General features: G+C 32.5%; 1 protein-coding gene across 1 annotated transcript; it reads left to right on the top strand.

Moving 5' to 3' along the window:
* Positions 1 to 12,152: 12,152 nt before the first annotated feature.
* On the top strand, positions 12,153 to 15,104 carry LOC113766135 (putative late blight resistance protein homolog R1B-17). Its single transcript, XM_027310355.1, has one exon. The coding sequence runs from the start codon at positions 12,153 to 12,155 to the stop codon at positions 15,102 to 15,104; it is 2,952 nt and encodes a 983-aa protein (XP_027166156.1).
* Positions 15,105 to 16,153: the final 1,049 nt, after the last annotated feature.

Genomic DNA, 16,153 nt, shown 5'->3' with positions numbered 1-16,153 from the left:
GCCATGCTTGACCAGAACAATATCCGGTCTCCACCAATCTATCGAATTCTCCACATGGACCCCCTAAATGTGAACGAAAGACTATATAAAAATGTTTAGAGTCGACTTCCCAGTAACTAGTACATGCTTGTAATCCTTGTATTAGCCTACATTTTGGTTCTAACTCTTGAGACTACTACCTGACAGGTGCCGAACCTGTGCAATAATAATTACTAAAAAGTCCTAACTACCACCTCAATTAAATAATTATAGAACAAATCCAAGTACTGGAGCAGGGACCCTAGGTGTGCAATGGGTTACTTGATTCACCCTGTTCCCGAAGAGTTTGCTTGATCCGATATACCGGGTTTGTCTATAAAAATATTAATTTTGCGTACAATGGCAAGTAGGGTCGATTCCACAGGGAGCGGGTAGGAAATTATTTCTTTCCAAATTAGTAGAACAAAATTGGGGGATTTTCAATGGAAGGCAAATAAAAATAAAATAAAATAAAACAAACAAAATTCAAAACAAACTCACAAAGCACAATTCAATAAAAATAGCAATTAATAAAAGTTCTACCCAAAGGATCAACTGCTCAGGCACGGTCCAATTAAATGCTCATCGATGCAAAGATATTTCACCCATTTATCACTAGGTTGGTTATAGCCATCAATAAGCTCTGACAACCAGCTCTTCCTTACTTTTTCGACAGTCAAGGTACGACCATTGACTGCTTCTCTAACCAGATAACAACCCTAGGTACGACCGTATGAATTTAATTACCCAATTGCATTAAAGCTAGAAGAACCCAACCCTAACCAATAAACACGCTAAGAGGGTTTATTTAAATTAGATCTTGCGTTTCCCCATCGTAAAGCCAATTATGGTGGTTACCACGGGGCGCTAACTAAATGAACAATTACGGATTCTATTTAATTAACGTGGCAGTAGACTATTAAATTAAATCAAATACCCGGCCATTGATATTCAATTAATCAAATACCCATGAATAATTAATTCAGGAAACGCACGAATAGCAATTAATTGGAGGAAATAATGAAGATTCGGTTAGATCTCACAGATATTATGGACCGCGCCTTCGCGTCAACCTTTGGGTAGAGGAGGAAATTAGCCGCTCCTCATCGTGTCAATCCCGCGTGATTTAGTTGAGTACATTCAATTGATTTCCGAAGAATTGGAAAAACACAAGAGGAATCTCACGGAATTTAGAAGAGTCAAAAGCAAACAGTGAAAAAGGATTTCCGTTGTACAGAGCCCAGGTGCAATCCGCAGAAATATTCAATGTCTGGCCGCTAGCCGCAGGCAAAACAAAAGTAAAAGAAAGAAACAGGAAAAAGCGTCTGACAAAAAGTAGAAAAGGAGAATTAAAAGCTAAGGTCTTGATTCTTTTTGAATCCTGCTTTATAGCCGCCGCCCACAAATAAGAGTCAAAGAATGAAACGTCTGGTGCAAAGCCTAGTGTTGTCTCCAGAGTTCTGATCCCACGTTCCGGGTTCACGTGGACCACGGTCCGTCTTTCGGTTTCGTCCGCCTTCCAAGGCGTGGCCACGCCTTGGAACGGTAAGTCTTCTGGAAATTCATCCCGCAAGATCATTTTTCATGCCTACCACCTACAATTCACACAAATATCGAATATGAGTGAAATTCCAATTCTTAGTACCGTGAATAGCCAAAATTAGGACAAGATAGTAGTGCAAAATACGCCAAATAACCGTTCTATCACTACCACTAATTCTTAGTCGACTCGTGGAAGTTTTCACGTAAGAATTGATATCAAACATTTAAAAATAGGCAAGTAGTATACCCATGAACCCTCTATTAAAAAGGGACGGTTCTCTGGCCGTGCTTGACGCGAAGAACAACCAGTCTCCCATCTCTGTCATTTTTCAATCGACCCCTGAATGTGGAAGAAATGTTAAACTAATGATGTACATATGAATGTACTACGTAGCGGAAATCTAAATATATTTATCTCTAATCATTGTTGTCAAGTATAAGTTGATCTCTCCTTGTGTCTATGATGCCTTTCTTCTTGTGTCTTGACTCCTTCTTGTCTATTCTAACAAAATAAAATATGTAAAAGAAGAAAAAGTAAAAGGAGAATTTAGAGTAAGGATCTTCTAACCTATGCCTAACCCAAAAATATACAATTGACGGAATACCACAGACAATTTATAGGTTAGGCTAGGGATCCTTACTAACAAATACAAAATTTCCTAGGATTTCCTTCCATCAAGGAAATATTACCATAAATCATAATTGAGAATAATATCTCTGACTAATTGATTGCTTTGATTGATTAACTGATTGAATAAGATGTCAATTAATAGAAGATATCAATCAATCATTATCAAATAGGAAATACTAATTAATTGTTGACAAAATATCAATCAATTAATCACGATATCAATCATGTGGGTCCCAATTGCCTCTTAAAGAGGCAAGTTTTACATTCTCCCACTTGACCCACATGAAATAGTCAGATAACTTATGAGTGACTAGCTATTAAAATGGCCATAAACCTTATTTGTCACTCACCAAATTCAACAGTTATGTAATAGTTGCTTAATTAGAAAATGATAATACACAAATCATGGCGGTTATGCTCTCATGGCAAACACTTCCTTCCATGTATTACAATATATTATGCTTCCTAATCAGGTGCTTTAAAAGAACTTTATGAATAACTTCATATAAGTTATTCAGGGTCCAACTTTATGGATCAAATGATCCTTACTTTATACATGAACAATAATGTGCACAAAATCATGTAAATATAAGTATCTCAAGTGTCTAGACAATCACAATAGTTTGAGAATAATAGCAAATTACTAAATAAACTAGTGAGTTCTATATGATTTATTTGATCATTAACAACTCAATCAGCAATCTTTAGTTGTTTGATCAATAATAATAGGGATAATTTCAGAAACCTCCCCTGAGGTTTCTGACATTTACACTTACCTCCCCTGTGGTTTGAACAATTACACTGACCTCCCCTGAGGTTACTAATCTTTTACAAATTCAGTCCAAATGATTAAAATATTATTTTAGAGAGTGAAATTAGAATTTTGTACCTGATTTGTCCTTTGTGCCACATGTCCAATGAATGGCAAAGTATTACAAATTAATTAACAATTAATAAACTTTAACGAGCGTAGTTTATAGGCAAATACGTATTGCCTATTTAAAGTACCAGCTCTTTACAAGAATTTTATTTTCAAACATTTACTTTATCACAAATATTTATTCTCAAATACAGATTTGCATTTACTCTCAAATATTTAATTTTTGTTAAATACAAAACCTACCAGTTTTTCTTCCGTAGAAATATTAATATAACATTTTTTCAATTTCAATTACAAATATTTATGTATTTAACATAAATTAAATTATTCAGAATAAAATACTCATAAAGAGCTAATACTTTATTCATGTAATGGATGAAAGCCATAAAAAATTAACATTTTATAGGCCATTTCTTTTTTTTAAATTTGAATTTATATTAAATAGATAACCTATCGATTTTCTTTTTACAAGAATATTATTGTAACACCTTTTAATTTTTAATTAAAAATATTGATATATTTATTGTAAATTAAATATTTAAAAATAAAATACCTGTAAAGAGCCGGTACTTTAAATAAGTTATGCGTGTTTGCCTATAAACTACACTCCTTACTTAAATCAATAAACTACACTCCTTAACTTAAATCAATAAACTATACTCCTTACTTTAAATAGTGTAGTTTATAGGCAAATACGCATATCCTATTTAAAGTATCGGCTCTTTACAGATATTTTATTTTCAAATATTTAATTTATGATAAATATATTAACATTTGTAATTAAAAATTAAAAAGTGTTAAAGTAATATTCTTGCAAAAAATCCTTGCTGTATACTCAATAGCTTTCTTTTGTTTTTCTAAATAACTATTGAATACCTTATGTCGACTTGTTTATCTTGACTCCCACTCTTTCATGTATACATAATGAAAGGATATAGTCAAATCGAATATCTATAGTGGCCAAAATACAGTATCGACAAACTTTAAGCCAAACAATAGATGCCTATGATATAACTTCATAGCATCCTTGACAAATATTTATATTCATTCCAATGTATGAGGTGAGCATTATGCAACTGTTCACTAATATCACTTAAAAGTAATACTTGTTCTTTATTATCAAAAAATTCTTGCATGAATGTTTTAAAATAGATTAACTATTTTTTACATTCTATTTTGTGAATACCAATGACAGAAGGGTTTCACAAATATCATGATTGAGAAAAACTCTCATAGTATTACTCCCTCATATTAATTTACTAGAGAAATTTTTCTAAGATCAAATGAAGAACAAATTAACATACTATTGAGGAGCAAAAGTTTAAATTGCATTCTCTACCATGGTGACACATGTGTATGCCTAATTATCAAGAGTCACGTTAAGGATATTTGTTTTCATATTTATCTAATGTAACTCTAATAGTGAGTTACTAGTGCCATAATTACCTTAAATAAAATCTCTCAAAATTTGGTAGAGATTTTGTGATAATTTGTGACATTATTCTTGAATATGGGGATTTCTTCATTTGCACCTTATGCAAACATTACACAATTTATCCTTAAACTCTTGTAGGTATACAACATAGTAACTAGAAAACTTCAATTTCATATAGAGAACATTTTTCCTCCCATTGTCTCAAAGATATGTCAATCAGTGAGTTCAATGTGGATTTACTTCATGTGTTTATTTGACAAGGGTTTTTCATTTGATTGCTTATCTAGAATAATTAAATAATTATTTTGAAAAAGCTATCAATTTTTCATATTCAAAGAAGTTGAATATGAATCTTACCTTTTCAAAACTCCATTCTAGAATCAAAACACTCCCACTTACTTTATGTTCTTGAGAAATTTAAATCTCCAATTCTAATAATTCTTGAAGTGTAAAAGAATTTAAATTTCTTGGAGTAAAATAGCCTTGTTTCCTTTGTACAGTTTCTTTATGTGCAGGTTGATTACCCTCACAAAACTGAATATAATATTTTAAACTTGATTTCCATCCATACCATAATCAAAGTGGTGTTTAAACAATATTGGACGAAATTATTTTCAATTTCAAGGCATTACTTACAAGATATAAAGATTGGCAATATGCTATATTCACAAGTATCTCATTATTTCCTTAAAGTACACTATTGGATGTAACCAATCAAGCATTGCTTTAACTCATTAGCAATGTTTCCTAATTAAGGAATTTATAAAATGAGCACATACAGGATAGCCCCTTTTTATGTGTGCCTTCATTTTATTTTTATCCCTCAAATTTCAAATTTCCTTTCTCGTTTGAGCACTTGCAATGGTATCAAATATTGATCCTTTATCAAATAAGAAAGGAGCATTATATTTGGTGAATAGTTACCTAACAATAAGATAAATATCTCTCACCAATCGTTATGGCATCCACAATGATTGATTTACTTATGCAGTCTACTTAAAATATCATAGTTAATAAATCTAAAATCTTTAAAGATTTATAATTTATCAACTCTTTATTTTTCTCATGGAGATATATCTCAATCTTCTATGTCAAAATTTAAGGAGTTTTCCCTAGTGATAAACATACTTGCTGCCAATATAATTATTGCGATCAAGTGTAGTATATTGCTCAATTTAAACGATGATACTGAAAATTTTAGAATTAATAACGTCACTATTTTTTTAAAATCTACTACTGGATAATGAGGTTCATAATCATACCCAATGGTAATTAATTTGAAAATAGAAATTCTAAGGTAACAAGAAAACAATGTTTTAGAAAAACAAATTTTCTTGAAATGAGCAATAATACATCACTTATCTTTATGTGAACATTTTTAGTTTCTATAAAGAAATTTTTGTTCACTTTCCATACAATCGGAAAACTTATTATACTGGCAACGTGAATTGACAAACTTTAACCAATTCACCAAATATGTCACAATTTATAATACTCAAAAATTGAGATTTCTTTTGAGCTACTTTTTGTCAAGGTAAAGTATCATATATCATTCTCTTACGCACAATATTGGTCTTTATTGTTGTTTGACTTAATGAGAACAAAATTACCTTTCTTTGCATTTATTCTTTCATGAAAATTAAGTTTATCTTATTTCTTAACCTCTTTATTCCTTTTTAATACACATGATTAAAATTATAAAGGCTTGAATGGTTAAGAAATTCTTTATGCAAGAATCAAGAATGAAATGCTATAAAAATAACTCAATCTCAATTTAATGTGACTTTAATTCATGATATAGCAAAATACACTTCAATATTTAAGTATCATAAAAGAAAGCCTTCTAATGGTACTAGTTAAAACTTGCAACAATTTATTTATGACTTTCATGCAAGATTTAACCATAAAAATTAGGGTTTGAACCCTATTTTATGTGAATATGAGACAAGATGAGCAAAATATTAAATTGCTCCTAATTCTCATATTCAACCTCTATATATATTAGCAAATGTATCCATATTATGAGAATAATTTGTTCATTTTCATAAAAATGCTAATTTAAAACTTGCACCCAAAACAAAGGAGAATGAATTTAAAGACAAGCTAATAAGAATCACAAAATCATTAGAATGAAACACTAAATTAACAATCAAGAACTATATCATACAAATGCTATGAAGTTTGTACCTTGATTTTGAATCAACCTTATGTCAATTCAAATAGTAAATTCATACCTTCTTATGGACAAAGTTGCAAAATGCATAGAATTTACTTTCCTTAATCATAAGACTAGTAATCTAAAACAATAAATTGAAGAAATAATTCGTACTTGTGGGCATAGAAATATTTCTTAATTTACGGTCTAATTTACCATCTTATGTCAATTAATCTTACCAAAACAATTACCTTCTTGTGGGGTCGGATAACTATCTTAATGAATTGATTGCAACTTGATATAGATGCCTTTATTTTTAATCACTCAACAATATGTGAAAAAGAAATACAAAATTTCTCCAAACACTAATATACTTAAGATGTTGTGGCTACTCCTAAGTATACAACATTATAAGAAAAATTGTCAACTAGTCAATATGTTGACCAAAAATTCATAATTTCAATCACCAAACTGTATGTGATGAAAAACTTTTCATATCAAATATTTAGGATGCTGTGGTTACTCCCAAATGTATAATGTAGAAGTGAATTTCTTAGCATGGCATTTGTCAATAGTCAAAAAACTTTGTATTGACTAAATTTCATCGAATTTTCCTTTCCTTTTATAATCTCTTAATCTTATGTGATTAAAGATCTTTGCACCGTATACATGAGATGCTGTAACTACTTCCAAATATACGATGCAAGAAAACATCTAATGAAAATTTATGGAAAATAAGTAGCCAACTTGTTGACAAGAAATCCTTGATTTTAATCACTGAACTATATGTGATCAAAATTGTAGTACATCGATGTTTGAGATGCTATGACTACTCTCAAACATATAGTGTGCTAAACTTTATAAGGATATCAAAATAGTCAAACAATCCATATTTTAACAAAAAATTCTTAATTTCCTTTTGTAATCACCAATCTTTTTGTGATTAAAATGCATCAAATAATTGAGATGCAAGAAAAACTTTATAAAGGAAATTCTATGAAATTCAAATGTAATCAACCATACTAATGTTGACATCATAATATGACATAAATGAACATAAGTGTAGTGCATAAAAATACTACATAATTTCAAATAATAACAGGAACATAGAGGCAAAACTGATATTGAAATCATGCTTTTAGATATTTATCTCATAATAAAGCAATAGAGATTCAATAAGCATGCAGATCTATTCATATAAAATCAGCCAATCATCTTGCAAATATTAATTTAATACTAATCCTTTTGATTGCTGAATATAATAGTTCTTTATATGTTTCTTGAATTGTTATATTATATTGATAATGATAAGCAATATATCTGACGTTTACAATCACAAATATGTAAGTTCAAAAAACATTCAAATTACTTGCAGCCATCCCAGATTATTGAAGAAAACCTGGATGAATTGCATAGTCAAATAAGATATCATATGAATGATACATATATATAGGATTAGTCAATAAATCTCAATTATTGAGAAAATGGACCTTAGATCCCATGGCAAATTAAATTCGATTCGTTCAAACTTGCTATGAATCTCTAAAACTTTTATCAGATTGCCAATAAACCATGAAGTTCTAAGTTGAACAATATGATTAGAGGGTGGTTATGATACCACATGTTAAACTAATGATGTACATATAAATGTAATACGTAGCGAAAATTTAAATACACTTACCTCCACCATTGTTGTCAAGTATAAGTCGATATCTCCTTGTGTCTTTGACGCCTCTCTCCTTGTGTCTTGACTCTTTCTTGTCTATTTTAACAAAATAAAATATGTAACAAAAGAAAAAGTAAAATGAGAATTTAGAGTAAGGATCTTCTAACCTATGCCTAACCCAAAAAATGTACAATTGATGAAATATCACAGACTAATTATAGACTAGACTAGGGACCCTTACTAGCAAATACAAAAATTCCTAGGGTTTCCTTTCATCAAGCAAATATTACCATAAATCATAACTGAGAATAATATCTCTGACTAATTGATTGATTAACTGATTGAATAAGATATCAATAAACAGAAGATATCAATCAATCATTATCAAATAGGAGATACTAATTAATTGTTGACAAAATATCAATCATTTTTAGAATCAATTGTCTCTTAAAGAGGCAAGTCTTACAAGAAAACCACTGAGGAGACTTAAATTAATTTCCAATGGCCCAAGTAACACTCAAATGGGCATATTCTTGTGTTTGAATATGAGATTATTTGGCATAATTTTTTAAAAAAGTATTGTATCACTATTTTGATGTGATATATATGAAATAAAAATACGTTTATGAAATAAACAGATAATTTTGTATAAATAATTAGCGTGCATTTATGTCTTGACTCTTGAAAAGAAGTACTACTGTTAACTAGTAGAAATTTCCACCTTTCAATCCAATTATTTTATTTTGACCATTGTATATTGGCAACATTAATGCATTCCGATAACATTAATTTTGCACATTATTGTTTTATTGTTTTTATTTATTGTCTTAGTATTTACATTTAATATGATAATACAGATATTTTATGGTATAATTGACACTAGTAATTGCAGCAATACCAAATTCTCTGCTTCCACTATCTCAAGGGTTGAAGAAGCCCTCATTTTTTTTGTTAGACTCTTTACTTTGTTGGTCATGGTTATTAATCTCCCATATCAATGGTCATGATTATTGATACGAGAGAATTAGAAGAAAAAGTGATCAAATTTAGGATTTGCTCGACAAAGAAAACAATTGAAGAAAATTAGAGAGTTAGCTTGAAGGTTCATGCTAAAATAAAAAGTGAAAAGAAATCAGCTAAAGCTGTATTTGTGCTTATATCTCTATACTCCCAATAATAAAAGTCTCTTGGATCATTTATATTTTGAAGTTTCTTTATTTTTTTGTTCTTCCTAATATAACCATACGAAATAAGATACTAGCTTAACCATAATTGAAAAAATTGTTATATTTTAAACATGGATGAATTAAAAGACTCAACTCTTACTCCGCGTCTGCTATCAAAACACGGCTTCTTAATTATAAAATTTAACATATTAAACTATGGAATTATTGCAAAAACAGGGGCAATTGATCAGAATATTGTTAAATTCCAAAAAGGTTGGTCAAATATGGTGGCTTGGCTGAGTGGTATCAATATATGCCCGTTGTGCCGAGAAGGCATGACGGGCAATTTTTTTTAAAACACCTTTTTGGCCGTCATGCCATGTAGGAGCGACAGCCAAATAATTCAGAAAATTTTTTTTAAAAAAAATTATTTAAAATCAAAATTTTTAAAAACAATGCAGACAATCTGACAAAATTTTTAAAAACAAACACTGGTCTCGCGTAGCATTTTAGTATTTTAAAGGACGCTAGGTTTTAAAAATTTGATCCATTTGGCAAAGGATTTAGGGTTTTCTTAAAGAATTAGGGTTTACCATTTTAGCAAGATTAAGTTATATAACATGCTTAAGTTATTATGATTTGTTAAATTTAGAAAATGGTTTAATAATATGATTTAAGTTTAAGTGATAGTATAATGGATGGAAGTATTGCTTAATATTATTATGATTTATTAATTTTACTTTGTCATCTATAATTCACATAGAATGTTAAAGGAATCGTAATTGTGTCAAAAAATGAAAAATTACAACATAAATTGTGATTTATATATTTAAATTTTATATAGAATGCAATCGTATAAAAAGATTAATAACATATTTATAGAAATGAAGAATTATTTGTATGTCATTATTTGGTATATGATAATTAATTTAAATAATTTAATTAATTAAAATAGCTGTAAAATAACTAGTACTTCTTTGTTTTGTAGGTATTACCCTATAGGGACCCTTTTATCCAATTATAGGGTTTAATAAAATAACTTGTACTTCTCTATTTTGAAAATATTTTGAAAGGTTAACTGTTCTCAAAATTTGTTTTTGACATTCGGAGAATGAAGCCTCTGATGGTGAATGGAAATTATGAGAGATCCAAAAGGGACCGCTGACATTTAATATTTTGGTCAAAGGGACCATAATTCACCAAATTTTTTGGGATTTAATTTGTCCGGTTTGGTAAATGAGTTTTTTGAGTATTTGTTTAAAACTTTATTGTAGTTTACTGTAGAAGTTGTAGAAAAAATTTTTGAAGCATGTAAATTTTTTAATATTTTGAGGTGTATAGTTTAAAAATTTTGAAAAATTTTTTGAAAGTACTATAATTAAAATTGTTAAAAAACTTGTAGCAGACAAACTTGATAAAAAACTTGCTTGCCAAACAGGCCTATTCCCTAACCAAGCATGAAAAAAAGCTATCAGCAGAACCACTTGGCACGACGGTCAAAGGCTGCAGATATTCTGATCAAACTTTTTTGACAGATGTCTGCCCGTCGTGCCATGTAGGCGTGCGACGCTTACTCAAAAGAAAATAAAAAAAAAAAACGCTGCTGCAGCAGGCGATCACATGGCGCGACGGCCAATTACATTTTTTAAGATAATTTCTGCACCCACCGTGCCATCCCGTGTCAGATTTTTTATACCATCCACCAACTTACCATATTTTACCGAAATTTTTAAAATTTAATAATATTCTATTATGTGAAACCGGACCCACCACTGGTCCACTACTTGTGAAAGGTTCGCATGCGCCACTTGCACGAGTCTCCAAGTTCAACTGAATTTTCTTTCCGCCCCCTGTTTCTTCCCTTTCTGATAGTTTCAATTTTAAAAAATGCAGTAGTAGTCAATAAAATTTCTTTACTTTATTCAATCATTTCCAGATTATTTGACCGCTCTCTCTCGTTAACTTTGTTGATTGATCTGTTCTTCCTTGGTCTTGATCCGTTTGCCTGTCGAATAATTTATTGTCTCATTTCTCTTCTTCACCTTCCCACCAGAAAAAAAATTTTCAGGCTGCTTTCTCTGCAGTCGGCGATATCTGTTTCTCCCTTAAAATTTGAGAGTGAAACTAAGGAAAAATCCCTACACAACAGATGGACGTGGCCTCCACTTGCAGCGTCGATCGTGTCTGCCTTGATCTAAAGTTGCTTGTGGACAACCTGGGTGTAACATTTCTCAAAATTGAAGCTGCGTACCTGGATATAACATTTCTCAAAACATTTGTTATGTGTGCAAGAAAGTGGAGCTACAGCAATGATTTGCAACAGGAAACTGAGATTGTTGGGAAGAAGGTGAGTCTTGCATCCTTTTTATCTTGCATTGAAGATACCGTTCACCAATATGAGGAGGACATTCACTCTCTTCGCCTTATGTTGGAATCTGATGCACGTGGCATACAAGATGTTGGCGATGAAGTGTTTTTTAAATTTTTGAAACAGATCAAATCATTTAAGCAAGAAATCATTCAAGTTTACTTTACTTTGGAAAGCAGCAGATCATTGGAATCAAATTCTTGCATGCCAGTTGATGAACTAATGGAATTTATAGACCTCATTCTACAAAATCTAGTGGATTTAACAACTATCGATTTGTGTACTGTTGAAATGGATCCCCAAGTTAGTGCTCAAGTCCAAGCCCTTGAAGCAAAGCTAACATTCTTGAAAAGCTTCATTCCCTTTGCCAAATTGCGAGGAACTGTAGATACTCCTGCCTTGCTGTTGGCTCACTTTGAAGTGGTGGCTTTGAACGCAGCACACCTCTCATACATGTGTTCTTGTTGGGATGATGAGTTCTGCAATCCTGAGTTCTGCTCCATGATATATGAGCAACAACGGAAAATCACACCTATTGATTTTCAAGTCTATGAGATTTATATGGAAGTTCTTAGAGCTACAAGATCCTCAAAATCATTGCATGATAGAATGATGGATAAGCAGATATTGAACAACTTCAATGATTCTCTGATAAGTTGTCTCTGGGAGCTGTTATGCTACAGCTCTAGCTTCATGGATTCTATGAAACATGAAATGCGAATACTCTATGCAGGACTGAGGTTCTTGAGAAGTATTTTAAGGGAGAAGCAGGAGAAGATGGATGAACAAAACAAAAAAATTGGTGCTCTTCTTTGTGAGGCAGGCATTATAATTTGCTTGCCTTCTCTAAACAGAGTGAAAGAAGGAGAAGTTTGCTTCTCAGAATCCACAGAGGCCCTTGACTGTTATGATATGCTGGCTAATACCAACATCTATATCAAGCGTTTTAAGGATCAGATCAGTGGCTCAAGCGTTATTGAAAGCATTCCTTCCTTTCATAGCTTAAGAGCACCAGAAGTTAGCAAAACTTCCAGCCGCATGCTATCAAAAGGTAAAATGCCAATAGCCCATGAAGTCATGGTTGGTTTTGATGATGAGCTAGCAAAAGTAATTGAACGACTTATATGGGGACCAGAACAGGTGGAAATTGTTCCCATTGTGGGAATGGCTGGGCTTGGTAAGACGACTTTAGCCAACAAAGTTTACAATGATAGTTCAGTAATCTGTAACTTCCACATTCGTCTTTGGTGTACTGTTTCTCAAGCCTATAACATGAAAAATGTGTTACTTCAAATTTTGTGCTCTGATGGCAAACATTCCAGGATGTATGATCAGTTAAAAAATCTGGATGAACATGCGTTGCTTGAAAAGCTCTACAAAAAGCTAAAGGAGAATCGGTATCTTGTTGTTTTTGATGATGTCTGGGACATTAAGGTATGGAATGAGCTGAGAATTTCATTCCCTGATGACAAGAAAGGAAGTAGAATCATCTTCACTTGTCGATCTTCTAATATGTCTTCACAGGTTGAATATGGAGGGAAACCTCACAATCTTCGCCCACTCAGTGAGAAAGAAAGTTTTGAATTACTGCAGAAGAAAGTTTTTGGAAAAGAAGATTGTCCTCAAGCATTGCATGGATTGGGAATGGAGATTGCCAAAAAGTGCAAGGGATTGCCACTTGCACTTCTTGTTGTAGCTGGAGTCCTAGCAACTATGGAGCTTGATATTTTGGTCTGGGAAGAATTTGCTAAAAGTTTAACTTTAACCATGGTGTCTGGCACAGACCAGTGCAAGAAGTCGTTGGAGCTCAGTTATGAGCATTTACCATATCACTTGAAATCTTGCCTGCTGTATTTTGCTGCCTTTCGAGAAGATGAAAAAATTGGTGCCAAGAATTTGATGCGTCTCTGGGTTGCAGAAGGATTCGTGGAAAAAATTGAAGGAAAGAGATCAGAGATCATTGCAGAAGAATATCTGATGGACCTTATTGGTCGAAACTTAGTTATGGTAAGTAAAAGCAGATCCATTGGTGGAGTCAAAACTTGTTACATTCACGATTTGATATTTGAGTTCTGTAAGACTGAGGCGAAAGAAAAGAAATTTCTTCAGGTCCTGCGAGGATATGATGAGCTTTCTACCTTTAATGAGCCTCCCAACCTACCTCGGTTGTCCATTTGCTCCAGTGGACAAGATTTTATAAAGTCAAAGCTGTTTTGTCCACATTTAGATGCTCTGCTATTCCATGATGCTACTCCGGAAGATAAGTTTGAGTTGCGTAACATCTCATTCCTTTTTTGCATCTACAAACATCTTAAAGTATTGAATTTAGAGGGCATTATCCTAAGGCTGAAGGAGCTTCCAACTGAAGTCGAATCACTTCTTTGTTTGAGGTACTTAGCCCTTAGAGCTTGGAAAATGGAATTCATCCCACCATCTATAGCCAAGCTCTCGCATTTGGAAACCTTTTGTCTATATTCTCCCTGGATGGTTTCATTGCCAGATAGCATTTGGAACATGAAGAACTTGAGGCATGTACATATAAGATCCTTCGTTGTTATTCGTCTTTCTTCCAACGACAACGTTGTTGAAAACCTCTCCACTTTACCCAATTTAGACACACTCTCTACTCTGCGTCTTTATCTTGATCAAGAGGGAGAGACCATATTGAGAAGGTTTCCCAACATTCGCCAACTTAAAATTTTCAATTGTGGGGAAAAAAATAGAGTGTGCTGCAACATGAGTCGACTAGAATGCCTAGAGTCACTCACCTTAGGGGGCTACAGCTTCTTAGGTTCACGGGAACATGTTGAGCTTTCTTTTCCCATGAATTTGAAAGAGTTGAGTCTTCAAGCTCTGGGTCTTCCCTGTAGAAAAATGTCATTGATTGAACGACTACCCAATCTTGAAGTCCTCAAATTAAGAGACCAGTCAATGGAGGGCCAAAAATGGGAGCTGATGAAAGGAGGATTCCCTAAACTCAGGGTCTTGACTTTGGAATATGTAGTGATTGTTGAGTGGACAGAGACAGACCCTGACAGTGATGATTACTTCCCGTGCCTTCAGCAATTAAAACTCCACGGAATTTCTAATTTGGAAATGGTGCCTGCTTGTTTAGGGCGTATATCTGCTCTTGAAACAATTACGGTGAATTTATGTAGAAATGGTGTCGAATCTTTAGTACGGGAAATTGAAGAAACACAGAAAAATTATGGAAATGAGAACCTGAAGATTATCATATATTGAAGGGCATCAGTTGGTGCAATTTCAGGTAATTTTTTTGTCATTACCATTAATTGGCTTGTAGAAATAATCATGCTTTTTCTTTTAAACGAGTTTAATTTATATTTACTGTTTGGTAGCTTTTTTGTACTTCGTTGCCTGTAATGCATGCATGAGCACATTGAAATTGATGAAAAAACAACTAATTATTGCTTTTTTTGATTTTCTTTTAATGATATTGATGAACAAACAACTAATTATTGCTCTATTTTTTCTTAATGATATCATCAGGGAGTGCTACGGTAGTTTTTCCTCTTGAGATTGTAGTTGGTCATCTGTGTGGTCTGGCTTTCTTTGGTGCTTTTGTGGAAGATGGAGGTAAAAGTTGGAAAGGATGGAAACAATGAATGAGGTCCGTACATCGTGCAGCATAAAGGTTATTCAGATATTTTGCTGTTGGTGTACTTTGTGTAATTTCGTTTTGCTGAATTTAGTGATGGTTGTGTACTATTTCTTTTCAAACACGTGTCAATTTGCCGTCAAGGAACTTTGTTATCCATTTTTTTTTCCTATTTGCCGTCAGAATTGATTAACAATTTATGTTTTTAGCTCATGAGATTTGAGTAATTTTAGAAGTCTCTGTTTGTCAAGTTATAGATGGTAATATTCCAACCGTGCAATTATGTGCTATATGATGACGGTCACTGATATCTTGGGTTGGAAATTTCCGCCTGCTACTAAGATTGATTCTGCTAAATTAGTTTTGAGTTGTAGCAATATTCTTAATTCTACTAGGAGTCCTCTTGCATGGATTTGGAAAGTTGAACCAAGCATTTTCTTCGGTTGTGTTCTCAAAACAGACTAGTCTCGAGAGAGCTCCTGCGTTTTTTGCGGGCAAGGAGTCTAAACATATAAATTATGAGGTGTCCTAAAGCTCCTTGTCTTTGGATGGCTACATCTTTACCTGTCAATTCCCCTTCTTTGGGTGGCTCAATTAGATTTCATTAGTTGGCTAAATTTTGATTGTAAAAAATTCTCAACTGTTAACCGCTTTAATGTTCTTTGGTTTCCTC

Source organism: Coffea eugenioides, chromosome 3 (genome assembly GCF_003713205.1).
Source record: "Coffea eugenioides isolate CCC68of chromosome 3, Ceug_1.0, whole genome shotgun sequence".
NCBI classification, from domain to species: Eukaryota; Viridiplantae; Streptophyta; class Magnoliopsida; order Gentianales; family Rubiaceae; genus Coffea; species Coffea eugenioides.
Note: the sequence above shows the minus strand (reverse complement) of the source record. Positions and strands in the feature narration are given on the sequence as shown.